A 27,872-nucleotide genomic window follows, 5' to 3' on the forward strand; every position below is an offset into this window, starting at 1 on the left:
GGAGGCGGAGCTTGCAGTGAGCTGAGATCCGGCCATTGCACTCCAGCCGGGGCGACAGAGCAAGACTCCGTCTCAAAAAAAAAGAGCACTTAACCGTGGTGTGGAGTCATGTCAGGGTGGCCTTCTCATGACAGTGCTATCTGAGTGGGGCCTCGGGATGAATGGGAGGCTATGGGGCAGTGGAGAGAATGGGAAAAATATTTTAGGCAGAAGCAAAATATTAACATAACCCTCTTCACTGGGATCCAGAAAAGAACATCATAGAAGTCTTTTCTTCTTTCAACCCACAGTTTAGTTTTCTCTCACCTGTAGGCTGATGAATTCATCCGAGCAAATGCCACCAACAAGCTGGCAGTCATAGCTGAGCAAATCCAACATTTGCAGGAACAAGCCAGGAAGGTAAGGAATGACTGTTAGACAGGCTTTCATTTTCTTTATTTAGTTCTCAGGATTGGCTGAACTTGTTTATAATCATTGTGACTTTTTATGTCTTTAGTACCTCCTAGAAATGTAGAGGTGTTGAGTAAAATAGAAGGAATAAGCTTAAGAGGTTAAGTATAAGTTTTTGTTTGTTTGTTTGTTTGTTTTTGAGACAGAGTTTTGCTCTTGTTGCCCAGGCTGGAGTGTAGTGGCGTGGTCTCAGCTTACTTCAGCCTCCGCCTCCCGGGTTCAAGCGATTCTCCTGTCTCAGCCTCCCAAGTAGCTGGGATTACAGGTGCCCACCACCACACCCTGCTAACTTTTGTATTTTTAGCAGAGATGGAGTTTCGCCATGTTGGCCAGGCCTGTCTTGAACTCCTGACCTCAGGTGATCCGCCTGCCTCGGCCTCCCTTGTTTTGTTTTTTCCAGGAGAAGTTTTCATGAGATAAAGCATTTTAACAGGGGAATATGTTTTCACTTATAAAAGAAATGTACTTAGCACAGAAAAATAGGAAAGAAACTTAAAAATTACCTGGAGTCATTAATGCTCAACATTTTGAAATATCTTTTTTTTTTTTTTTTTTTGAGATAGGGTATCATTGTATCACCCAGGCTGGACTGCAGTGGTGCCGTCTCAGCTCACTGTAACCTCTGCCCCCTGGGCTGAAGTGATCCTCTTGCCTCAGCCTCCCAAGTAGTTGGGAGTACAGGCATATGCCACCATACCTGGCTAATTTTTTGTATTTTTAGTAGAGACAGGGTTTTGCCATATTGCCCAAGCTGGTCTCCTGAGTTCAAGTGATCCGCCTGCCATGGCCTCCCAAAGTGCTAGGATTACAGGCATGAATCACTGTGCCTGGCTTGAAATACAGTTTTTTAAAGCCTTTTTTACAGCATAGCAGCATAGTCTAATTTTTGTTTCTTCTGAGTTATCTGGATCTTAAAAGTGATTCATTGCTACTGAGGACCAAGATCCTAAGCACTGAACGGTTTCCAAATTTTAATTGGGATGATCACTGAATATGGGTGCCCGTTATCTCCAATACCTAATTCGTTACATATCTGTGATTCATAGGTACTGGAAGATGCTCACAGAGATGCCGACCTGCACCATGTAGCTTGTAATATGGTGAAAAAACCTGGCAACATTTACTACCTCTATAAACGGGAGAGTGGTCAGCAGTATTTTTCCATCATTTCTCCAAAGGTAAGAACATACATTGTTTGCCCAAAAATCTACTCCAGCCTCTGAGAAATTCTTGGTATATGTGTGAAAATGTAGACATGGGGATTGGTATATGGTTTCTTAGAAAACTGGGGGTGATGTGAGCCCAGACATGACTATAAAACATATAACTGTGCTTAAATTATTTCACTCATTTTCTCAAGGGAGGGATCTGATGTGTAAGGTAACTGCTTTCCAAAGATTGTTCTGACTGGTATGAAGTGAAAAGCCAAAAAGAGATTGTGGCATAATTAGGAAATGAGCTCAGTTTGTTTACCACCCACCCTGATGGGAACTGCCTCCTTTGCCTTCTCTAGGAATGGGGGACAAGTTGTCCACATGACTTCCTTGGTGCCTACAAGCTACAGCATGACTTGTCCTGGACTCCGTATGAGGACATTGAGAAGCAAGATGCTAAAATCGGCATGATGGACAAGTTGCTAAGCCAGTCAGTGGCCCTGCCTCCATGCACTGAACCCAACTTCCAGGGACTGACTCACTGAGAGTGGGCTCTGACAAACAGCTCTCACAGGACCCGGCTGTCACCTCCTTGTTGACCCCATTGTTATCTTGAGAATTGAGGACATGTAGGTGAATCACAGACTTCTTGGAAAGAGACCCTGTGTGAATGTAAATGCTGTCATTATGACTTTTAATTGGGATGGTAATAATCATTGAGACAGAGTCACTGTCTTTCGGGATCCTTTCTGGACCACAGATACCCAAGTCAGTCAGTTTCAGAGTATTGGCCAATGTACTTTCCTTCTTCCTCTCCATCACTTCTTCCCTTAAGTTAAAGTGTTAGAGAAGACTTTCTTCTTCCCATAAAAAGGTTGGTGGATCGTTTTCCAGAGAGAACTGTTTTCAGTCTTTTTTTTTTTTTTTAAATAACTGGTAGTATTTAACATTGGGGTTGAGGCTGTCTCACAGTTGGTGCAACTCCAGTTTAAAATTCATCTGGGAATGAGAATGTTGGGTAATGGAGGGTGATTAAAACCCGCCCCCCCCCCCCCAAAAAAAAAAACCACTTGGCTTGGCTGGACCAGAGAGTGTGTGATTCTGGGATTGCTGTGCTGTTGATGAGGTTTGTCTTGCCCCTTTTGCCTCGCTGCCTTGCTAGAGTGAATGAGAATCTGAGGCAGCAGCAAAGGCCAGGTTTGGGGAGAGTCAACTTTGAAACTCACAAATTTTAGACTTGGAAGAGACGTTGGATGCTGCCACTAATCATTATAGAATCCACTGTGTAGTCTCCCAAGGAGGAGCTCCCAGGCTCAGCCACCTGCAGCAGAACAAACCCATTTAAATGACTACTTAAAAATACTGTGGAAGAGAGTATGGCAGTAGAGTGAGGAACAAGAAAAACAGCCAAATTGTTGACTGTGAGTTAACTCAGATTGAAATTCATTTTGACAAGAATTATTCAAGAACTTAAGGGCCTTTGGCAAAATTACTGTAGTTCTTATTCTGACTAGGCTGTTGTAGGACTCTACCTTCTTTCCTGTCTGTTTGGTGGAATTAGCTAAGTTTATGGATTATTTAGCATGGCTATAATCTATTGCAATATGCTGTAAAAGGACGGAGAGATGTGTCCTTGAGCTGACAATTGCCCAAGTTTCTCTCTGGGAATGGATGTTCCTTATGCTGATCTGCTTGGTAATACCCTCCCCCCTCCCCATTATTCATGGTCTGTCCTCATAAACTGCATTTCTTGTGAGCTGTAAATGGTCCACTTAAGGCCTCGCACAGGATGGGGCTAGAATCTAACAAGCTCACTCAGATGACACTTGGTCGCTCGGTTTACATGGGAATGTTCTTTGGACCCAGCTGCAGAGGTCTTTTGCTGGGGTGCTGCAGAGTTGGAGGGAAGAGACATTAGTAGTACAGTAGTGGAGTCTGACTACAGAAAGTTTCCCAGGTTTTCAGAAGGTTCATTAGTAGTACAGTAGTGGAGTCTGACTACAGAAAGTTTCCCAGGTTTTCAGAAGGTTCACACCTGCATGATGATGACACATTTTGAATAGGTACTTCATTAGTTATCAGATAAACAAATTACTACAAACCTAATGGTTTAAAGCAACACCCATTTATTTCAGAGCTTATAGGTTGGGAGTTCAGGCATCATTTCATTGGGTCCTGTGCTTCACGGTTTCTCTGAAACCCTGTAAGGCTGAAATCAAGTTATTGGTCAGGGCTGTTCTCATTTAAAGGCCTGACTGGGGAAGGATCTGCTCCCAAGCTCACTTATATTGTTAGCAGAATTTCTTTTCTTTTTTTTTTTTTTGTTTTTTGAGACAGTCTCACTGTGTTGCCAGGCCTGAGTGCAGTGGCTCAATCTCAGCTTACTGCAACCTCCGCCTCCTGGTTCAAGCGATTCTCCTGCCAAATAGCTGGCATTGCAAGCACACGCCACCATGCCCAGCTAATTTTTTATATTTTTAGTAGAGACAGGATTTCACCATGTTGGCCAGGAGGTCTCGATCTCTTGACCTCATGGATCCACCTGCCTCAGCCTCCCAAAGTGCTGATGCTTGAGCCACCGGACCGGGCTTGTTGACAACCCTCAAGGGTTGCTGGCTTCAGGGGTTCCACTAGCTGACTGTTGGCTGGAGGTTGCCCTCACTTCTTGCCACACGAGCCTCTACAACATGGCAGCTTTCTTAAGCAAAGTAAGCAAAGATTAGAGTCTGCTAGCCAGATGGAAGTTATAGTCTCATAGAGGTGACATTTCATCATCTTTGCTGTAATCTGTTGGTTGGAAGCAAGTCACTAGGCCAGCCCATATTCAAGGGAGGGAGTTATACAAAGGCATGTATACCAGAAGGCAGACATCACTGAATCATTGAACAGATCCTAGAATCTATCTGCCACAGGGCTCAGTTGAGAAGAAGAAAGGAAAGTTCTGGGTAAAAAAGGCAATATTACAAAGTGGTTAACTGTGATGGTGTCAAAGTCACAGATCTGCACTTAACTCTCAACTCTGACAAGACAACCTCCCAGCTGGCATTCCTGCTTCCTCCTCTATCCCCTCTCCAATCCATTCTGCATGCAGTCATCAGCTTGATCATTTGAAAATGCAAATCTCCCTCACTCTTGACATTTCCTAACCTCAAGAGCGGGACAGCAGTGATTGAAAAGAGAGAAACTTCCTTTTGTTCAGTAAGATGTACTCCCTGCACTGACCACCAAGGGGTGGCATTGCTCTTTCCTGGTTAAGCCAGTTACCACACTTGGGAAGGGCTAGTGGCAATGTGAGGTGATTTGGGGCACCTCAGAATGGGAAACTAGGACCCAGTGATTATATACAGTAATCACTTTTCATTTACCCATCCATCCATTCACCTGATAATTTCATTACTATGAAGTGTCTTCTAAGTTCCAGGTTCTGGGGAATAATAGAGCTGAATAAGAAATCACTATTTCCAAGGAGCTCACAGTATAGTAGGGAAGGAAACAAGTTAACAACTCCAAGATGCTCTAAGAAGGGGTGTGATAGAAGTACGTGTGGAATACTGTGGAGCTCCGGGGAGGGGTTCCTTATTGAGCATGGAGAATTTGGGAAGACTCTTGGAGGAGCTGATGCCTGCTTGGTGTGAAAACCATACAAGTTAGAACTTTCTGGAGGCTCCAATTACCCTTTCATAGGAAGTTTGTCTTTTGGGGGTTGGGGTTGGGTTCATTTTTGGATGGAGTTTATTTGTGAATGAAGAAAGGGACATCCATTTAAGCCATATCAACCAAAGCAGTCCTGGCCACAAGGAGGGGTGGAGTGAGATATGTCCCAGCTAGAAAATCCTTGTGTCTAAAAGCTAGGAGATAGATGAAGAGGGGAAGGAAAAAACATTCCAGACAAAAAATAACATGGAAGGGACATTGACTAGAAGTGATATGACATGTAGGGAATTGCAGCCAGTTAAACAGGAGAATATGGACTGGGGGCTATGGGAGAAGAACTAATGGAAGGATTTGGGTAGATTGGTAATATTGGCTGTTAGAAACATCATTTTGCCAGCAGAGGCTGGGTAGAGGGAAGACAGGAGCTTCCATCCCTAATCAAGGCAAGGGATGATGGGAGTCTGAACTAAGCAGTGGTAGAATGAGAGGGCCTGTATTTCACCAATTGCAAGGTGTACTTCTCCCCCCACCATTTTGGTATCTCAAACCTGGACACTTCTAAAAGTCAGTGGCATGTCACAGTTTAAGTGGCATTTTTTTCTTTCTTAGAGCTACATAAAAGGATCAAAACAGATAGCATCTTACATTTGATGAAGCATGGCGCATTGAAAGTACAATCAATTGCCATCTTGTTAATAAAATGTCAGAGGGATGAGAGGAAAGACTCTTAGATGATGCTTGAATTCAAGCATTTCTGGCTTGAGTGTCTGCAATGAATAGTGGGGATCCACTCAACAAAATTTGCAGGAGGAGGAGGACATCCCTGTTATTTTCCAGAATAATCAGTGATATTCTGTGATATTGATAATCCACCTCGTTGGCCCTTTCCAAGTTACTGGGTGTAACAGCTGACTGTAGCTCCCTTTCTCCACCCTAGTGCTCTGGAAGGAGGAAAGGAGAGCTGGCTTTCTCAAGTTATCAGTCCACAAACATGAAGAGTATTAGTGTTACAGATATAAAGATGATAAGTACTGTCTAGTGAGCCTTTATTCTGCTAAGTGTATCCATTATCTCTTTTAATCTTCACATAACCCACCATCGATGAGGTATATAGTATTCTTATATTACAGAGCAGGAGCATCTCAGAGATTTTGAAACTGGCCCATGGTTATGCAGATGGGAAGTGGTAGAGGTCAGACACAGTCCTGTTTGAGTCTGACCATAACCTTAATCCTGTTTGGGCCAATTAAGACAGTCATAAAGGATTTCACTATAGAGCTATAAAGAAGTTAAATCGGCCGGGTGCGGTGGCTCAAGCCCGTAATCCCAGCACTTTGGGAAGCCGAGGTGGGCGGATCACAAGGTCAGGAGATCGAGACCATCCTGGCTAACACGGTGAAACCCCGTCTCTACTAAAAATATAAAAAAAATTAGCCGGGCGTGGTGGCGGGCGCTTGTAGTCCCAGCTACTCTGGAGGCTGAGGCAGGAGAATGGCGTGAACCCGGGAGGTGGAGTTTGCAGTGAGCCGAGATCGTGCCACTGCACTCCAGCCTGGGCGACAAAGCGAGACTCTGCCTCAAAAAAAAAAAAAAAAGTTAAATCACAAAAGTGATAAAATAAGGTGTTTTTGTTTTTGTTTTTGTTTTGAGACAGTCTCACTGTGTTACTCAGGCTGGAGAGCAGTGGCTTAATCATAGCTTACTGCAGCCTTGAACCCCTGGGCTCAAGCGATCCTCCTGCCTTAGCCTCCCAAGTAGCTAGGAATACAGGTATGCACCAATACGTCCAGCTAATTAAAAAATTTTTTTTGTAGAGATGAGGACTGGCCATGTTGCCCAGGCTAGTCTCAAATTCCTGGCCTCAAGCAGAATAAGATGTTTATGTGAGATACTACCGGAGTAGTTCACCTGAGCGTTTAGTGATAGGTATGTAGAGGATGTATATCAAGGTATGTAGAGGATGTATATCAAGGCATAGAGAAGTTAAGTAACTTATTTAAGGTCATACAACTTACACAACTTATAAGCAATTGAGCCCATATCTCTGGCATTAAAGCCTGGATATAGAACTTTAAGGAGCTGGAGCTTGGGAGGAGGGAACTACAATGTGCCTGGAAAAATTTCATTTCTGTAGTCTTAAACAGCTTTTGATTGAGTGGAGCAGTCCGTACTTGAAAGCTTTTTTCTTCATTTTGATTTATACTATTATCATCTCCTGCTTTTCTCTACTTCACTGACTGTACCTTTTCTGTGTCCTGATCCTCCTCTTCCTGACATCTACATTCTGAGGCCAAGTTTGTGGCCCTCTCCTCTTTATCTCTACTAAGTTGTCTTATCCATTCCCCAGGCTTCAAATGCTGTCCACACACTGCTGACTCGCATACATACCTCCAGCCCTCATCAGTCCCCAAGTTTCATGCACACTTGTTTGTCCAGCAGCCTTACTTGCTATCTCCACTTGACTTGTAGTCATTACAAATTTAACGTGTCCAAATCTAAACTCTTGAGTTCATCCCCAAAACCTGTTTCACCACCTCTTTCCATCAGCACCTGTCTCACATTGTTGTAGCAGCCAAGAACCCAAGTATTCTTGATTCTTCTTGTTCTCCCCATACCAGTCAGCAGTCCCAGCTCTGCCTTCAAAATGTATCCCAAATGTGACTGCTTCTCTTCTCCTCACCCGTTTCCCCCTTAGTCCAAGCCACCAACATGTCCAGCCTGGACAATGCAGTAATTCCTAACTTGTCTCCCTGCTTCCACAGAGATTGTCAACATCATCTTTTAAAACTACAAACCAGATCACACCTCTGTTAAAAAAAAAATCCCAGAGTTTCTCATTTCTTCCCTAGATTCTATGTGATCTGCCACTCTCAGGACTCAGCATGTTCCTGCTTTGCTGACCTTGCTGTTCTTCCCACACACCAAGCTCATTGCTGCTCATTTGCATTTGCTGTCTCATCTGCTTGGAGCATTGCCTCCAAGATCTTTGCAGGTTTGTGTCTTCTCATCCTTTAGGTCCTTGCTGAAAAACCACTTCCCTGATTACCCTATCAGAAATACCAACCCTTCTCACATTAAAGTGGTTCTGATTCTGCTTTGTTTTCCACAGCACTTAGCACAACCAGAAATGATGTGTGTTTTGCTTCTGTTTATAAGTTCTGTGATTATAAGTTCTGTGAGGACAGAGACTGTCTTTGTCTTGTTTCCTGCTGTCTCTAGCATCTAAAATAGTGCCTGGCGCATGATAAATACTCTTAATAATGAATAAGTAAGTGGGCCAGGCATGGTAGCTCATGCCTGTCATCCCAGCACTTTGGGAGGCCAAGGCAGGCAGATCATTTGAGGTCAGGAGTTTGAGACCAGCCTGGCCACCATGGTGAAACCCCCATCTCTACTAAACATATAAAAATTAGTCAAGTGTGGTGGCGGGCACCTGTAATCCCGGCTACTCAGGAGACTGAGGCACAAGAATTGCTTGAACCTGGGAGGCGGAGGTTGTAGTGAGCCAAGATTGCTCCACTGCACACCAGCCTAGGTGACAGAGTGAGACTCCACTTCAAAAAAAAAAAAAAAAAGAATAAATCAAGTAAATCAATGGATGGATATCTGTAGCTCTGTACCTATATCCTGCAAAGGATCCAAGTCAATGCAGTTAATAGAAGTATAATGTGAGCCACATGTGTGATCTAAATTTTTTCAGTAGCTACATCAGAAAGTAAAAAGTGAAATTAACTTTAAGAATACATTTTATTACAGGGTGCAGTGGCTCATGCCTATAATCTCAGCAGTTTGGAACTCTGAGACAGGAGGATCGCTTGAGTCTAAGAGTTCAAGACGAGCCTGGCCAACATAGGGAGCTCTCATCTCTACAAAAAATACAAACATTAGCCAGGCATGGTGGCGTGTGCCTGTAGTCCCGGCTACTTGGAAGGCTGAGGTGGGAGGATTGCTTGAACCCAGGAGGTCAAGGCTGCTTTGAGCTATGATCATGTCACTGCATTCCAACCTGAGTGGCAGAGTCAGACCCTGTCTCAATAAATAAATAAATACATTTTATCTAACCCAGCATATCCAAACTATTAGCATTTCAACAAATTACTAAAAAAAAATTATTTTACATTCTTTTTTAAACTAAGTATTCAAACTTTGGTATGTATTTTATACTTACAGCACATCTCATTCAGACTAGCCACCTTTCAAGTGCTCAGTAGCCACTTGTGGCTGCTGGCTACCGTGTTAGCACAAGTGTAAGTAGCCTAACTTACTGTTCCTGTTCTGTACTTCCTGTGAGATCCAGAATGAGGAAAGCTAGAAACTTCTGGTAAGGGGTATCTTTCTCAGCTACCCTGCTTCCTTCCCCTCTCCTGAAGGAAACTTTGGGGATGTCCAGGCTAACAGATATATGATCCTATCCTTAGATTAATAATGCTAATAATTGAGCTTCTACTCTGTGCCAAGCATATAATCTCATTTAATTCTGACAACAATCCCATTTTACAGATTAGGAAACAGGTTCAGAAAAAGTAACTTGTTCACATTTATACATCTGGTAAGTGTTAGCGCTGGAATGTAAACTTGCTTTAAAGGTAAGCTGGTATAATCATTATGCTACAATTTTTAATTTGCCATTCTTTTTTTTTCTCGATATAGAGTCTTGCTTTGTTGCCCAGGCTAGAGTGCAGTGATGCACTCTTGGCTCACTGCAGCCTCTGCCTCCTGAGTTCAAGCAATTCTCCTGCCTCAGCCTCCCAAGTAGCTGGGACTACAGGCACGCACCACCACGCCCAGCTAATTTTTGTATTTTTAGTAGAGAGGGGGTTTCACCATGTTGGCTAGGATGGTTTTGATCTGATCTCGTGATCTGCCTGCCCCAGCCTCCCAAAGTGCTGGGATTATAGGCGTGAGCCACTGCACCAGGCTAATTTGCCACTTTAATGGGCCACATGGCAGGGAGCAATGAAGAGAAACACATAGATGATCAAAGGAAGCTGGCCTGACTCAGACTGGGGTGTGTAGCACACTTTTTGTCACGTCCACCTGGTTTCTCACACACCCTAGGTCTGACTTTGGTATCGCTGTTTTCAGGTCTCAGCTCCACTAATTATTAATGGTGTATTCTCCAGCAGAATCAGCTGTCTGATCCCCTATATCCTCTTCTGTAGGACGGGAATGCTAACACTAACCTCAGGGTAGCTGAGAAGTTCCAGTGAGATGATGAGAATATCTGTACAACATGTAGCCCAGCACTTGCTGCCTGGTGTTCCCCTCAGAACATGCTCGGTCTTGCACTCCTCTTTCCCGGGCTGGCTGCAAGGAGAGGCAAAGTATCACTTGACCTCCTAGCTCCCTTGCCCTTTTATATTCTCCTGTGGGGTCCTCACAGTGATCCCTGCTCTAGTGTCCCTTCCAGTGGGCTGGTGAGGATGGGGCCCTATCTGAGAACCGGTGCCTGAAATCCTTACCCAATACCAAAAAGTTTCTTTCTGTAGCACTCTGTCAGCCCAACTGCCAAAGATAGTCACCTCTGAGAAGCTCTTATCCCCTCCCTCTCGCTGCTCTCACCCCTGGGAGTCTATCTCACTTGGGCTCCTGAGGGGGCTCCTTCCCATCCCGTCTGTTGCTCATCCGCCTCCTGGCCTGCAGGATTGCAGATCCTTCCTCCACAATGGCTGCCAGGTTAGTCTTCCTGAAACAACCTGACCATGTCACCTTCCTACTTAAAAACTTTTCTTCAGGAATTGAGTGCAAATTCCTTAGCTTGTCATTCATCCAAATAGTACTCCTATGTGCCTATGCCCTTCTTATAGGCACAGCAACAGCAGCGAAGCAAACGTACAAGCAGACCTGCCCGCGTGGAGCTTACCCTCTAGGGGCCCCGCAGAGGCTGGGCCCAGCATCCCGGCACAGCCTCGCCTCCCCAGCACACTTCCCGCCCCACTCCAGGCCCACGCGCCTGGGCTGCCGTCTCCACCATGAAGCCTTCCCAGCCTCACCCAGGTAGAGGAGACGTCCACTCCCCCGGGACTCCTCCATTCCCCGCCGCGCCTACTACAAGACCTGGGCTCCCCTGGAAACTGAGGCCCTTCTCCCTGTCTACAGACCCGCAACCCCTCCCCTGCTCTGGGGATTGTGAGCTAAGAGCCAGGGTGGGAGCGAGAGGCTCTCCTCTTCAGGGCTGGCCCCTTCCACCGCAGAGGAAATGGGGCAGGAGGGCGGACCACCATCCCAAGTAGGAATGCCTTGTCCCCAGGGTGAGCCCCCAGGTAAGTCTCCGCGGCCGCGTGGAAGGGACGAGAAGTGCCGCTGCCCGGGTGCTGTTGGCGACCAGCCCGGCTCCATCTTCCCGGTGTCGTAGCGGCTGGAGCCGGGCCTGGGCAGCCTTGGGACAGCCAGAGTGGGCCAGGGGACCACGTCTCGTCCCCAGAGGCCAGGGACGGTTTCCAGCCTCCAGGAAAGGAGGGGGGCTGGGAGGGGAGAGGGTCTGGAACTGGCATGAGCGGCGTTGCCGTGTCTGTGCCACGCGTGTCACCTGCTGGAGAGCTCCGCCTGGATGATTTCACTCCGCGGAGGCGCCGCCCCGCCACTCAGTCAGAAACCTCAGAGCCATACTCAACTCTCCCCTCCTCTCCAGCACCACTATCACAGCCCTGCTTTTCTCCTCCTCATGTCCATGCTCCCCTTTCCCCGCCCTTCCCCCCTCATCCCCCGTCGTCTCCTGGCCGGTTTCCTTTTCTGTAGTTTGTCCCCTCAGAGTCGCCCTGCGCTCCCTGCCCGTGTCTGACCAAGACTCTGCTCCCTTACTGAACACCACAGTCCGCGCCACGGGCTGCCACTCAAGGTCACGTCTGCACGACCACCCCCTGCAGCCTACCTGCCAGTGTCATCTCTGGTCACCCCTCTCTTCCAGGATCCAGGGATCCAGCCTCCTCATCGTGCTTCCGCACCTGCGGCTCATTCCCTGGGCCAAGAATCCCCCTCCTAATTCTTTGTTCATCCTTAGAGACCCTGAAAAATGTCACCACAGGAGTGGAACCTTCCTCTGCCCCACCCCAGACTTAGTCTCTCCACAACAGCTGGCACATCCCCTTGTCCAACATTACACTTGTCCCTACACACAGCTGCCTCCTCTACCAGACTGAGCTGCTGGAGGGTGCGGCCTGGCTCTTGTTCTTCTTCCCATCCCCTCACACACGAGGCCTGACACAGAGCAGCCATCAGCAATAAATAAACAGCATTTTAAAAAATGAGTAAGTAGAAGATCATAAGAACTGGGTAGTTGTTGGATATGTGGAAGGGGCTGGACTGTTGGGCGTTCATCTGAGAAGGCTTCTTGGAGGCCACATTGGGCAGGGTTAGATGGGGGGTCAATAAATTTGGTGCAACCAGAGGGCCTTGGGGAAGCACCAGAGTGACCTGTGATGTTAATTTAACAAACACAGAACAACTTCTATTGTCAGGCCTCATACTGGGCACAGGGACCTCGGCCAGCACCCAAATTCCATCCCTTATAGGAACCCCAGGGTAGGTGGTGCCAAAACTCTGCCAAAACAGAGTGCCAAGTGTCACATGGTAAGCACAAGAAGACGAAAGCATACAGATGAGGGACACCTAACATGCTTGAGGCAGGGGTGGGGGATGTCAGAGGGGCTTCCCAAAGAGGAGCACTACCCAACCCAAGACCAAAGAGAGGTTCTGAGAAGGGCGGGGAGGACTGAGAGGAAGCTGGGAGAGCTGAGCAGGGGTGGCATACCAAACACAGGAGTTGGATCCCATCCTGAGGGCATTCAAAAAGCTGGGGAGTGACCAGATCACCTGCAGTCTGGTGCTATGCCAAGCCTCAGGCCTCACCCCTCCTGGGAGCCTTCTCACCTCCTGGCAGGCTGAGCCCCTTTACAGTGCTCCCTTAGTAGCCTGGTCGCCTCTTTTCTGTGCAGGGTTAGGTACTGCGGCTAAACTGTGTCCCTTGGTCTTAATCTTCTCTGTGTCCCAAGCACCAGGCACCACATCTTGCCCCTGGCCAAACATTTGCTGAATGAATGGTGGGTGGTTCCTTATTTCTGTTGTCTACTATAGCCCTTATTCTCGGTTCCACATCCTTTCACGCCTGGAACCTGTGCATTCTGCTGCAAACAGCATTTAATTGGGAAAGAGGAGACCCAAATCAAATCCTGGCTCCACCATTTACTGGACAAGTCACTTAACTCTCCTGAAACCTCAGTTTCCCCATCTGTAAGATAAGGTACCACTATGAATAGTCTAAGCCTCCACATGTATGCAAAAGACTCATTTCCTTGGATAGGTTGTAAACTCTGTGATGGCAGGGACCAAGGTTTCTACCAGCACCCAACTCAGGCAGAGCATATAACCAATACAATGCTCAGTCCTATTGGTTGGTAGACAGCAGAGCACAGGGGAAAGAACACTTAAGGTAAAATTGTAAGTTTTGTTCTGCCACTTCTGGTGTCACCTTGAGCTGGGTTATTCCTATCTCTGAGTCTTCCTTGCTTTACCTGGAAAGTAGGGATAAGAACCCTTGCCTGACAGTGCTCACAGGGCCAGTGGAAGTCCTAAATGTGAAAGTGGTTTGTGAATGGAGGAGATAACGAAAGAGACAATATAGTAGACAATTGACCATTAATTAAATATTAACCAGCTGTAAAGGAGCACAGAGGCAGCAGCAATGCTTGACACCTGGTAGACAGACCCTGGGCACCTGCTAACTGACTCTGAGCAGCAGATACTGGGATGTTTGATCTTGCTGGGGTCAGCCCAGAGACCCAGGAGAGACCACTACAGCAGGTTCACGGGGAGGGAGTATGCAGCAAGTCCTCTGTCCCCTTCCCCTCCCAGATTTCCCTGGCTTGCATTGCTTCCTGTCTTAGGTTTGGAGGAGCTCTGGCATAAGAAGGTCTTAGGAATCTCAGTGGCTCTGGCCATGTAGCTACTGATCTCCTTTGGTGAGTGAGGCTGGCCCACTGAGGCAGTGAGCCCAGCAGTGCTGCCCTGATAAACTCTAGTCCCAAACTCCAAGTCAGCCCTCCCAGCTGCTGGCATCTTTGTGGCAGGTTAATGAGAAAGGACTATGGTTTGTCTCAGCTCTTGTCCAGACCAGATGGGCCTGGGGCTGAACAGAGGGGCTGGATGGAGGCAGAGCTGGAGGTGAGATTAATCCTCACCTCTGAAATGGGTGAGGATTAAATGAGAAGACAGATCTGGGAACATCTTGAAGCTTGTTTATTTTACTCAAGTGCAGGATCTATTTGTGGCTGATACATTTGCCCCAATCAGTGGGGCTTCTCAGTTTTGAGGAGGAATGGGGCTCTTTCTTCAAGAGACTCAGTTGCACAAGTAGATTATGTGTAAGGTGTACAAATGTGGTCTTAGAGTAAAAGCAGAGATAAGACAGGCTGTGAAGATGGGCAGGGCCAGCCAATTCCCTGTTGTGGGAGAGACTGGGAGAGACTGGGAGTGCTGTGGGACCTAGGCTGGACAGTCCCACACACACAGGGAGGCTGCTGCTGTCTCGCAGGCCTGGCCATCGAGCTCCCTCACTGCCACATCCCACACACCTCCTCCTACTGAAATCTATGCCCCCAGCAGAAGAAACACCAGATTTAGAATCAGATGGGATTTGGTTCTACTTACTGTGTGACTTTGAGCAAATATCTTCCTTTCTTTTAATCGTAGTTTCCTCATTCGTAAAATAGGGGAGAATTCTAGCACCATCTCCTGAGGTTGTCAGGCTCTGAGAAGCAGACACAGGAATGAGAACATGGTGAAACGATCTTTGTGAACTATTCAGTGTTGTACACATTCTTTTTTTTTTTTCTGAGACAGAGTCTCACTCAGTCACCCAGGCTGGAGTGCAGTGGTGTGATCTCGGCTCACTGCAACCTCTGCCTCCCAGGTTCAAGCGATTCTCCTGCCTCAGCCTCCTGAGTAGCTGGGATTACAGGCGTGCACCACCACACCCAGCTAATTTTTGTATATTTAGTAGAGACAGGGTTTCAACATGTTGGCCAGGCTGGTCTCGAATTTCTGGCCTCAGGTGATCCACCTGCCTTGGCCTCCCAAAGTGCTGGGATTACAGGCATGAGCCACCGCGTCCGGCTACACATTCATTTTTAATCTGTTGTCTCTTCCCTTGTGGGAAGTAGGCCTGCTGTTCTGATTGGGGCCTGTCAGAACCAGGACCTTAAGGCACCTCTGCTGCAGCCCTGTGCTTCAGGAGGAGTGAGCTTGGACTGTGGGACAACAGGACTTCCTGGCACTACTTCTCTCAGGCCAACCCTTGGTCAGTGACAAGGGCCCACCTCTCAGATGGGAGAAGGGCCCATATCCCCTGCATTCTGGGCCATGGTGCTCCAGGATGGTCGGCATATGGACTGGAGGGATGTCTGCGCTGCAGGGCAAAGGTGCAGCCAGAGAGGGAGTGGAAACTATGCTTGTGTTGGTTCACCCACTCTGCTATTGAGCTCACCCACTCTGCTATTGAGCTCACCCACTCTGCTATTGAGCTTTTGCAAGACGCTGGATCCTCAGCACCTTTGTCTTCACCTCCTGAGTCTCCTTCATCTACCTCCTGTCTCCCTTAGTCTAGTCCAGCCAGTGAAACCGAATGTAGGGAGGGTGCCATTTTGGGATGAGGTCTAGTGGAACAGGTCCCTGGGAGCCTCTTCTGGGACTCCCTGACCTTGGGAACCCTTTGCCCCTCTCTCTTGGACCCCAGGTAAGGGTACCAGTTTCTTCCTGAGCCATGACCAGAGCCATTCCCAGATAAATGAGGTTTCCTGGATGGATGTTACCAATGCCTTATCTCTGGCCAACATGGTCCTGGGGCTCTTCTCCATCATCTTCAACTTCAGCAGGTAGGTCTGGGGCCCAGCAAGCTCTTAGCCAAGAGCTGGAGCCAGTGGCATGAGGGAAGGAGAGGGAGAGTCTAGACAGCAGGCACTGAGGCACAGGAGTCCACAGTGTACCCGGGGAAAGTGCAGTGGCTTAGGAGTCAAAGGGCCAAGATCCCAGACTCAACTGTACCAGTTCATTCCAGCTGTGGCAGTCTAAATGGTTTTTATGAGAAAGTCAAGAGATTCTGTTCTGGTGGCCTGTATAAATTGTAAAGATTTATACAATCTTTGGGTAGGCCACAGTTCATATTTTCTAATTCTTAGATCATACGACCTGGCAGAATATTTGAAATTAGCACTGTTTTGGAAGGTCCGAGACATGCATATGTTCCCCCAAAACGTTGTAAGCAAATTCTATTTCTGTAAGTTGAATCCCATTTCAATGTTTTTGAGATATCAGTCCTTTAAAGATAAATCCTTTATGATGCAGGTAACATCCTCTTAATCTACTCGATTGTCTATAACCATCAGCAAGTGACTTCTCTTTGGATTTGTTTCTCATCCATAAAATAAGATGACTTTACCTGATGATGTTTAAGCTCCCTTGCAGCTGGAAATTTTTGTGATTCTCTAAAGTCTTGGTTTTTTGAATATAATAAAGTAGGGCACACCTACAGCAGAAAATCTCTTTTTTAAAGAAACTTTTTTTGTTTTTTTTTTTTTTTAGAGATGAGGTCTCACTATATTGCCCAGGCTGGTCTCAAACACCTGGGCTCAAGTGATCCACCTGCCTAGGCCTCCCAAAGTGCTGGGATTACAAACGTGAGCCACTGTGCCCAGCCCAGAAAACTTTTATCTTCTTAGTTCAGCCTAATTATCTGGGAGTGTTGTTTTTTTGCCATAATGGTGCCCTGAGTATTTTTATTTAGCTTCAGTCCCCTTTAGATACACAGGACTGGGTCTAAACAAAGGAAATGCTGTGGTTGTTTGGAGACAGCTGAGGTCTAGGTCAGGCCCTTTGCTTCTTCTGGGCTGCCTAAGCATTGCAATCAGGGTGCAGACTTGAGAATGGGCCTCTCAGGGCAGGTTTGCTTGGAGCTGTGGTGGCAGCTTTTAGAGGGACCTGGGGACAGGTGCTGGATGGAGGCACAGAATCAAGAATATGGGGTCTGAAAGAGCTCATGGAAATAATTTAAAGCATCAAAATACATGAGACAAAAACTAGTAGAACTGCAAGGACAAATTGATGAGTCCACTATCAAGGCTGGAGATTTCCACACCCCTCTATCAGAAACTGACAGATCCAGCAGGCGGAAAATCAGCAAAGACATGGTTGAAGTCAGCAGCACCGTTGCCCACCTGGATAAAATGGACATCCATAGAGTACTTCGTCTAACCATGCAGAGTACACATTCTTCTCCAGCTCACTTGGACACATCACATTCTGGGCCATAAAACATACCTTAACAAATTTAAAAGAAGCATACTCTCAGACCACATGGAAATGAACTAGAAGTCAATAACAGAAAGATAGCTGAAAAAATCCTGAAATATATGGAGATTAAACAACACACTTCTTAATGACACATGGATAAAAGAAGAAGTCTCATGAAACATTAAAAATGTTTTGAACTAAAAAAATGAAAACACGATTTATCAAAACTTACAGGATGCAGGGAAAGCAGTGCTTTGCTTTGAGGGAAATTTATTTCATTGAATGCATATATTCAAAAAAAGAAAGATTTAAAATCCATAATTTAAGCTTTAACCTTAGGAAACTAGAAAAAGAAAAGCAAACTAAATCCAAAGTAAGCATAAAAAGTAAAAAGTAAAAAGTAAAAGTTAGGCTGGGTGCAGTGGCTCATGCCTGTAGTTCCAGCACTTTGGGAAGCTGAAGCAGGTGGATCACTTGAGGTCAGGAGTTCAAGACCAGCCTGACCAACATGGTGAAACACCATCTCTACTAAAAATACAAAAATTAGCCGGGTGTGGTGGCACATACCTGTAATCTCAGCTACTTGGGAGGCTGAGGCAGGAGAATCGCTCGAACCTGGGAGGCAGAGGTTGCAGTGAGCGGAGATCGCACCACTGCATTCCAGCCTGGGCAGCAGAGGGACTCCATCTCAAAAAATAAAATAAAAATTAGAGTGGCAATCAAAGAAATTGAAAACAAGAAATTAATAGAGAAAAATCAATGAAACCAAAAGCTGGTTCTTTGAGATCAATAAAATCGATAAACATCTAGCCAAGCTAACCAAGTTAAAAAAATGAAAAGACAGAAATTATCAATATCAGAAATAAAACAAGGGTCATTACTACTGATTCCACAGACATTAAAAGTATAATAAAGGAATGCTATGAACAAGCCTCTGCCCACAAATTTGATATCGTAGCTGAAAATAATCAATCCCTTAAAAGACATAAGTTGCCGGGCGTGGTGGCTCACGCCTGTAATCACAGCACTTTAGGAGACCAAGGCGGGTGGATCATGAGGTCAGGAGATCAAGACCATCCTGGCTAACACGGCGAAACCCCGTCTCTACTAAAAATACAAAAAATTAGCCGGGTGTGGTGGCGGGCACCTGTAGTCCCAGCTACTTGGGAGGCTGAGGCAGGAGAATGGCGTGAACCCTGGACGCAGAGCTTGCAGTGAGCCGAGATCACACCACTGCACTCCAGCCTGGGCAACAGAGCGAGACTCTGTCTCAAAACAAAAAAAGACATAAGTTACCAAAACTCACACAAGGAGAGACAGGTCATCTGAATAGGTTTGTATCTATTAAACAGATCATTTAGCACACACTCCTCATTTTACAGATGGGGGAACAAGCCTAGAGATGGGGTAGTGATTTAGCTAATAATTCATAGAAAGATGGTGGCAGAGGCTGGGCTAGAACCTAGGTCCCCTGTGCCATCAAAAATGCCTGGAAGTTAGAGTTGGAAGGGATCTTAGTGATGTTCTAGGGGGTTTGGGGCACCCCTTTAAGACTGTAGATTGAGTTTGTGAGGGATGTAGGCATGTGTGTGTGCATGTGTGGTGTGAAAAGCAGCATATATCTAAAGGATGTGAGTGTGGAGGACATGAAGGGATGTGTGTATGTGTGCAAGTGTGGGAGGTATGTAGGAAGTATATCAGTGTATACTAATATGCTAATGGGGGCGGGGGAGAGTCTCCAGTGGAGACTGCGAAAGTGCTTCCCCATTTGGGCTTGTTGGCCTGCACTTTAGGAAATGCCACTATGCTTCCTGGATGCTCCTGGTCAGCTTCCTGTTGGACATGGCAGTCAGGGCAATGACCAGCCACATCAACATCTGCTCCAAATGGGGTGAGTTCAGGCCCCAGGCCCCTAATCCTTGTCCCCAGTAGCATCTATCTGGGGTCACCCCTTCGTCCATCCTCTAACATCCCGTAGGCCTTCATCAGGCATCCACCCCTGTTCACACCCCCACTGAGAGCAGCAGCAGCTGCTGGAGCAGGAGTTCGAGAGCCCCGCAGTCCAGCTCCGCCTCCTCTGCTGGCTCACTTATTGACCTTTGGGCAGTCCTGTCCTGGCTTTCAGTTTTCTCATCTGCCCTGCTTCCCTGTTCTGGACCCATCCAGGTATTGGAGTGGAAGTGGGTAGGGGTGGGGTGAGAGGAGGTTGGCAGAGAGGAGATGAAAATTAAACCAGCAGAGCAGCTGGTTTAAAATACAGTAAAATGCTTCCATGTAAGATTTAGCTTGAAAAAAGTCCCACAGCGTATCAGTTTGTATCTGATTGTAGTCCAACCCTTGCATGTTAAGGGATGGGAAAGCTAAGATCTGAGAGGGAAATACTTGCCCAGGGCCACTGGCCAGCGCAAGGCAGAGCCAGGAGGAGATCCCAGTCTTTGATCTACAGATTGCCCCAGGGGAGCAGCTGTTGCTTTCTGGGACCTTGGGACCCCTCTTGTCACTACCCCAGCTCCCCTACTAGAGGGGGGCTAAGGTGCAAGATGTGGGAGTATAAGTTCTTCTAACTTTGGGCCCTCTGGGGCAGGAGCCGAGCTGAATGACTTTGCCGTCTTCACCACCTTCGGCCTGGCCTCCGCTCTGCTCCTAGGCGTGGATGGACTTCTGAGTGGGATCCTGGCCATCATCTATGTGTCAGCTGCTTCTTTCCACTTGTGCTTTTATTCACCTGGTGAGTGGAACCAAGGTTGCCTTAGAACAGAGGGCAGGGGAGCACAGAATGGGGAGCTGTCAGATGCCAGAAGCCTGGGGTGCAGTTACTGACTCCTTTTTTGGAGCTCCTCTTCCTTCCTCCTTGCATGCCCCATGCTTCATGCTCATTGAAGGCTGCAGGCTGCGTTGGCAGAGCCCTGGGCTGGGAGGCAAGGGCTTTTGTTTCTTGGAGCAGCTGTACCTCTTTCTCAATGCATGACCTGTGACATTTGGATGGAGCACACTGATTCTTGGACTAGAACTGGAAGTTGTATTCTAGTTCCTCAAAACAGATGGAGAAACCATGCTCCAGTAAGAAAAATTGTCTTGCCTAAGGTCACAAAGTGAGGGAGAGCAGATACAGCACAGGACTTAGACTAGCAGGTCTCAAAGCAGAGACTTCCTAGGAGCCAGGGCACACCCTGGTCCTAGCTGGCTGTCTGCTTTCCCTTGGAAACCCAATGTAAAACCCATGCATCATCTTTGTGAATAAATGATTTTCAGCCTGCCACTGCCTTTGGGTTTAAGGGAATATTGTATCCCGGGTAGGGGAATACCCAAAGAGAGAGGGGCCTGCTTCATTTTGGTATCTTTAGAGCAGAGGGAAGCAGCTAATCTCCAGCGTTCTTCCCGGCAGGAGTCCCCTCCACATACAAGGGTCTACCCTGCCCCTATGCTTCCTGCATCTTGGCTTCCACCTCCCTTCTGACCAAAGGCAACAGGTTCATCCTCTGCTGCATGGCCTCACTCATGATTCTCTTCATGATGGACCAGAGCTACTATCCATATGACAAAATCCTGGAGTCTGAGAACTGGAAAAAAATGGTTTATATGGGAGGTGAGTGAAAATGTCACTATGGCCCATTTGTTATCACTGTTGCTTATTGCCACTGTACCTCACCCCAGCATTTTTCTATCTCCCTTGTTCTGCTTTATTTTTCCCCATAGAACTGATGATCATCTGACATATTTACTAGTTTTCTTATTGTCTATAAACACTAAACCTACCCCCAATAGAGGACTCTCTTTTATTCATGCTATTAATATAATCCCCAGTGCCTAGAAGTGTGTCAATCACATGGTAGGAGCTCAGTATCTATTTGCTAAATGTTAGTAAGTTCAAAAGAGATTTAGGAAGCACCCCCCGTGTGCCAGGTACTGGAAATCAAATTAGTAGACTAGGCAAACAGTCCCTGCCTCTGAATCTAGAGCCTGATCACAGGGGAGACAGATACCAAATAATGGCAGAAATAACTAGAAACATAGAGTTTTACTGTATGTATTATGCAAGTGCATGGTGCTCTGAGAGAGTGTCAGAGGGTGACCTACTTCAGGCTGGGATGATCTGAAGGGAAGGAAAGGATCCTTAAGCAGGTGTCATTTAAGTGAGACCTACAAGAGGAGTGGCCAGGTGGGGATGGGGAGGTTCAGGAGGTTCGGGAAGAGGAACAGTTGTGATGGCTTTGAGGCCACAGGGGCTGGACACATTAGTGGAGCAATGTGGCTGAAACTTGCTGAGGCAGCCAGTGACAAAGACTGAGGCCATGAGGTGAGCAGACCTGGCAGGATTTGGGATTTGAGACCAAAGGCAAATGAGGAGCTTCTAAAGGGATTTATGCAGGGAACTGGTATGGCTGGAGCAGCAGTTTTCAATGATCACTTTGACTGCAATGTGGAGAATAGATTGTAGGCCTGAGAATGTAAGTAGGAAAACAAACTTTTTGTTCAGATGAGAGGTGATGGTGGCAGTGGAGATAAAGAGAAGTGAATGGATTTGAGATAAATGTTGGAAATAGAATTGACATTAAGGAAGGAGGAGGAGACATGGATGACTCTTAGGGTTGGGGTTGAAGTAACTGAGCACTGGGTTCCAGGCCCTGAGTTCCTGGTCACACTGATGCCTTGCAGAAGTCTCCCTAGAGCTTCCCCTGATTTAGGGCTTCCTTTAAGGAATATCAGCTTTTCTTCTCTTAAAATGTGCTCCTGTAAACAAGACAAACATCTGTGGGATACAGAGTTCCTTCCATTATTCCTGTGTGAGTCCACTATAGTTTATAGGGTCTTTGGTTTCATCCTGACCTTTCTCTTAAGGTTTCTACCTTTTGTAACATTAGCACCGACAGCCCTATCCAAGTTCCAGGAGCTGGCTCCTCCTACGCCTTAGGTGGCAGAGGCAGAACAGTGGTGAGAAGCTTCTGGGTTTGGAAGCTTCTCAGGAAGACCTGAGCCCAAGCTCTAACTCTAGCACATATTAGTTGTATGAACTTGGGCTAATACCTCACTGTTTTGAGCTCAATTTTCTTCATCTGTAAAACGAAGCCACTAATCCCTACTTTGCAGGATTACTGAGATTAAATGAGATAATAGATATAAATCCTTTGGTACAGATGTGTCCATTTCTAGCCTCGTTCTTCTCCTCCACCTCCCCTTCTCCTATCTCATAACAGTAGTATTTCTTAGTGTTCTTCACTCCTGTGGATACTACTGATCCCCCTCGTCTCAAAATAAACCACATAGTTGGCCTCAGCCTTCCTCAGATTGTCCTGCTGTGTGAGTAAAGGAGGAAACTGCACCTTACGGATTTTGACAACAGTTAATACCAGAGCCCTACTGGGTAGATTTCAAAATGGCTTCCGTGGACATTCCTTTTATTTGGAGTGCAGCCAGTCGCCTTCTTAGACTGAGGTCCCTTCTACCCCACAGAGCTTCATACGTCTGAGAACTGGCCTGTGACCAGCACTCTGAGACGTTATGATATACAATTTTTTTTTTTTTTTTTTTTACAGAGAGTACCCCAGTATCATATATATACGGTAGAGACAGTGTCTCACTGTTTTGTCCAGGCTGATCTGAAATTCCTGAACTCAAGGAATCCTCCTACCTTGGCCTCCCAAAGTGCTGAGATTACGGGCATGAGCCAACACGCTGGCCACATACTTTCCAAGACAACTCTGGTTTTCACTATTGTCTTTTTGCCTCAACAGATCAATGACTATGCTTGAAATGCAGTATTCCAAAATGCCCATGCATATCCTTAACTGCTTCTTACTCCTAGAAGCGATCTTCTATCAGATCATATGTTCTGATTTCTCTTACAGGATATGTGGTGATCATTCCCATGGAAATACCATTGGCTTATACTCTCTTTGTCCTCTTTTTGAGCTCCCTGAGGCAGTGTGTCTAGTTTTTAAGAGTCAAGCAGAAGTGGGTTTGAATCAGGACCTTGCATGGGTTACTTCTGTTTCTTCTTAAGAAAAACAGATTTAGTTCTAAACCACGGGATTATTGTGAAGTATGAATGAAAACAAATGTACATATCTAGCAGAATGTCTAGTGCAAAATAGATATTCCACAAATGTGAGTGCTCTTCTGTCTTTTGGTGGCGAATCTGAGATGCAAATTGTGTTGGGAGTCCCCAAGACCACCTCTGAGAAGACTCACAGGACTCAGCTTGTTGTTGTACTCGTGGCTAAGATTGATTTCAGCAAAAGGATACAAAGCAAAATCAGCAAAGGGAAAAGGCGCATGGGACAAAGTTCACGGGAAAGCAGGTGCAAGCTTCAGAGAGTCCTCTCCCAGTAGAGTCACACGAGATGCACTTAATTCCTCAGCACTGAATTGTGATAATACAATGAAGTGTTGTCTACCAGGGAAACTGATCAGAGACTCAGTGCCCAAGTTTTTACTAGGAGATGGTCACGTCAGCACCCTGTGCCTACCACACACCAAAATTCCAGACTCCCAGAAGGAAAGCAGGTATTACCACTGTGCTTATACGGACAGTCCAGGAACAGCGAGACACTCTTATCAGTTGGGGAAAGTTTTATGTTGGTCTAGGGAACTGTTTACTATTCAAGTTTCCAGCTATCAGCCAAGGGCCAGCCTTGCAAGAAGGCCTTTCTGAGGATAGCAGTCTCAGGCCTGCATGTAAACTCTTTTCTGCATACATACTATATTGCATTGGTCATTATCACATGTTAAATTTAAAACAATGAGGAAGATTTTTTTCTTTCCTGACAAGAGTTTCTCGGTTTTTGTCTTGTTTTGTTTTGTTTTCCCTAACAAAGGCAATTCAGATTTATTCTTGGCTGGAACTTCTGATGTGAATTTGACACAATGGAACCTGAGACTGCATTGGGCTATACTTCTCTAGTTACTTACCTATCTCTATTAAACTGAACTTGAAGACAGGGCTCCTGTCTCTTTTTGTTTCTTTCTTAAGCACTGTGTGAAAAATAAAGAATGGGAGGGTGGGGACGGGAGAGCAGGGGGTAGAAAGCATAGAAGACAGCTTTCTAGAAATTGAGTGTCTGCACTTTTTCTTCTTCCAGGTGTCGTCATGCTGTTTTTCTCCCCATTGTCTCTGTCTGCTTTTTACTGTCTGATGTGGTCGCTCTCATACATCTTCTTTCCAGATGCTCTGTGGGGCAAGGCAGCCTGTCTTTCGCCACAGCACTGAGGAAGCTAAGCAGCTCTACCAGCTCCTGCCAGCCTCTGTGGGGTTTGTGTCAGCATATCGGGTCAAGCCTTGTGTAGCTGCACTAAAGCTTTGTGTGTACCTGTGTTGTCTTATACTAGATATATGGTATGTCTCTTGCCGTGAAGTGAGAAACCCAAAGTAGGGTCAGTGACCTTCCCTTCTTTCTGTTTATTCAGGGTTCTGACTCCCTTGGGGACAATACTTGTTTATGTCATGTAGAACAGAATATCCCCCCGCCTCAAGCTCAGTGTGGGCTGGGTTTGAGTTCCAGCTCCGTTACCAACTGGGTGACTGTGTTACTAAGGTCTACCCCTTGGAAAGGAGTGACAGCCTTCAGAACTGGTATTGGCCTTGAGCTCAGCCCTGCCTGGTGGGACTTCCTGAAGCATTTCTTACTCTTGCAGGCTCTGGCTCTGAGAGGAGAGCTAATCACAGGACTCTCTTGTTGCCCAGTTTGAATGTGTGTAGGATTTTGTCACTTAAACATTCTGTATTTTAATAGTTCAAAGCTGCTGCCTTTTGCTTTGTTTAGCAATTAGATACATTGGGCATCATCTGGCTTGCAGGATCTCGTGTGGATTTTCTTTCCTATGCTAGAAACTACTAAATTCTAGCTATTCAGATGCCACTTCATATTCTAAAATCCAAATCAAATAGAAATAAACAGTACTGTATGGCAAAGTTGTACCTCACCGAGAACTTAGGTCCACTGAACCCCCAGTGTAGACAGACATTCCACCTCCCAGATGGTGGTAAAAGGGATTGATGGCTGGTTCTGCTCCATCCTCAGAGACTGTGCCAGAACACCTTCTACCCTGGATATAACTTTTTTAAGTTTCCAGAACAATGCATGTGGTAAATATACATCTAGTCTCAAATTAGATGTTTAAAAATAAAAACCCAAAGTAAGATTTGGCTGTAACAGAATAGATAGTGCCTTCCTGTTAAATCATTCATATGTTCCTAGTTAGATGGATTTGCCTGTGTTCCATGACTTTATATCTCCTTCAGTTTAGGTTTTGTATTTTTGCTATCTGCCATAGTGCCTGACACTCAGAAATGTTCACTTTGCATATGAATTGATTTAGTTGTGGATTCTAGTAAGTTACATACAAGGTTACTATAATGTGGCAAGAATTTTACAAATATACACGGGCTTAGACATTTCAATACGATGTCCTTCAATGCTATACATTCATTTCAATGTGATGCTCCCCTTAATCAAAGCATTTTAGGAACTCCAGTTTGAAAATGGTCTTCACATAAATTCTTAAGGACCAAGCAGCTGTAACAATGCTTGACTAAATAGGTGCTCAACAACCCCAAAAAGCGAAAAACATGTTTTATTCTGAACTGACTAAATTCTTTCCATAAACCTAACATTTGAGATTAGCCAATTATGTTCTATACTTAAATCAAATTAGGTATCATATTTGAACTCAAACGACTTGTGGCTGCTTCTAAAATTTGAAACTATGTTGAAAGGAAGAAGATGCAATTCTGAAAGAGAATTTCCATGTCCATTTTAAGTGAAGCAGCAGAGTTAAATATACAGACCCCCAGGAGGACAGCTTTGAAAAGTAAAATACCCATTTGGATGTGTAAATTATGGCTTGATTGTAACAGCAATAATTCATACTTAATTGCCTCCAGTTTTTGTGTAGGTTAATGACACTAGGATAGTTATAAGTCAGCTGACAGCTGGTTAACAGAGGGATCTATGCTTCCTTGCACCTCTCTGAGAGTATAGTTATACTTCCATATGGGCTTCAGGGTGTCAGATACTAAGGCTACTCATTCAGTGCCTTCACTTCCTCAGACAGTGGTTTTCTAAAACAGAATGTCTCTTCTTGGGCTTCCTCTTAGGAACAAGGGAGGAGGCCGAGACTTTAAAATCTGCACTTCTCAAATGAATACATGAAGCCAGCGGGGTTTAGGCAGTTCTCTTTGTCCTAAACTTGAGAGAGAGTATAGATCTCCCTCCTGGTCAACTTCTAGTCCCTTCTTCCTAACCTGAAGTCCTACTCCTGTGTCTGATAAGAGGAATCAAGTGACTGAGAATTCTGCTACTCTTTTAGCCCTGTGACCTTGAATAAAACGTTTAATCTCTCTAAGCCTATTTTCTTATCTGTAAAATGGAGGATTTACTTCCTTTCAGGGTTCTTTTGTGGATTGAACAACCGTGATGTTTTATGTGGATGAACGTAAAACACCTAGAATAATGAATGGCATATAAAATATGTTAAATAAATGTTAGATGGCTTTCTGTCCCCTCTAGCCTTCTTCTCTTCCCATATATACATATTTCAATTTATAATAGTAGTAATAGTTAACATTTACTATGTACAGTAAATGTATAACGTTTACTATATTATACCATATAACTTACTATGTGTCAGGAACCATTCCTTGAATTTTACTATTTTACATAATCCCCTAAACGATCCAATGAGGTAGGTGATCACAGGTTTTAGGTCAGCAGTTCTCAAAGTGTGGTCTGTGGACCCCTAGGGTTCCTGAGACCCTTTCAGGGTCAAAACTGTTTTTTTTTTTTTTTTTTTGAGATGGAGTTTCACTCTGCTGCCCAGGCTGGAGTGCGGTGGCATGATCTCAGTTCACTGCAAGCTCCGCCTCCTGGGTTCATGCCATTCTTCTGCCTCAGCCTCCCAGGTAGCTGGGACTACAGGTGCCTGCCACCATGCCTGGAATTTTTTTCTTTTTTTTTGTATTTTTAGTAGAGATGTGGTTTCACCATATTAGCCAAGATGGTCTCAATCTCCTGACCTTGTGATCCACCTGGCCTCCCAAAGTACTGGGATTACAGGCGTGAGCCACCGTGTTTTCTTAATCCTGAAACTGGGACTGAAATGTCACTCTGTTGACATTTTTGCCAATAGAGCAAAGCAATGGTGGGCAACATGCCCAACATTCTGGTTTGGATCAAGGCAGTGGTCCTAAACGGTACTGCTAGTTACTGTGCTTTTCACTGCTGCAGGCTCACAGTAAAAAACAAAAAACTCAAGAATGACATGATGAACTAGTAAAAAGTATTAATTTTATTAAACCTTTACCCTTGAGTAAATTTTTTTTTTTTTTTTTTTTTT

At 45.6% G+C, this 27,872-nt stretch overlaps 2 protein-coding genes across 2 annotated transcripts in view; both read left to right on the forward strand.

Annotated features, from left to right (window-relative positions):
* Positions 1 to 2,499, forward strand: part of LOC105515307 (chromosome unknown open reading frame, human C1orf50) — a gene marked incomplete at its 5' end in the record, with an annotated part of 11,793 nt that extends 9,294 nt beyond the window's left edge. The window contains 3 exons of the mRNA XM_011947088.1: positions 313 to 399; positions 1,497 to 1,628; positions 1,964 to 2,499. Of these exons, the coding sequence (XP_011802478.1) occupies positions 313 to 399; positions 1,497 to 1,628; positions 1,964 to 2,149 (405 nt within the window). The remainder of the gene's footprint in view (positions 1 to 312; positions 400 to 1,496; positions 1,629 to 1,963) is intronic.
* Positions 2,500 to 14,140: 11,641 nt separating this feature from the next.
* Positions 14,141 to 24,747, forward strand: LOC105514014. Its single transcript, XM_011945108.1, has 7 exons — positions 14,141 to 14,215; positions 15,416 to 15,630; positions 16,013 to 16,126; positions 19,334 to 19,431; positions 20,125 to 20,268; positions 20,926 to 21,126; positions 24,620 to 24,747. Exons 3-7 carry the CDS (start codon positions 16,053 to 16,055, stop codon positions 24,745 to 24,747), a joined length of 645 nt encoding a protein of 214 aa, XP_011800498.1. The 5' UTR covers positions 14,141 to 14,215; positions 15,416 to 15,630; positions 16,013 to 16,052.
* Positions 24,748 to 27,872: the final 3,125 nt, after the last annotated feature.

This window comes from Colobus angolensis, unplaced genomic scaffold, assembly GCF_000951035.1.
Source record: "Colobus angolensis palliatus isolate OR3802 unplaced genomic scaffold, Cang.pa_1.0 Scaffold106, whole genome shotgun sequence".
Taxonomy (NCBI): Eukaryota; Metazoa; Chordata; class Mammalia; order Primates; family Cercopithecidae; genus Colobus; species Colobus angolensis.

Excerpts from the sequence above, each read along its gene's own strand:
- LOC105514014 (XM_011945108.1), top strand. The coding sequence starts at position 16,053 with ATGGATGTTACCAATGCCTTATCTCTGGCCAACATGGTCCTGGGGCTC. Across the intron at positions 19,432-20,124 it reads CAACATCTGCTCCAAATGGG|GAGCCGAGCTGAATGACTTT; the intron begins GTGAGTTCAGGC and ends CCTCTGGGGCAG. Across the intron at positions 20,269-20,925 it reads CTTGTGCTTTTATTCACCTG|GAGTCCCCTCCACATACAAG; the intron begins GTGAGTGGAACC and ends TCTTCCCGGCAG.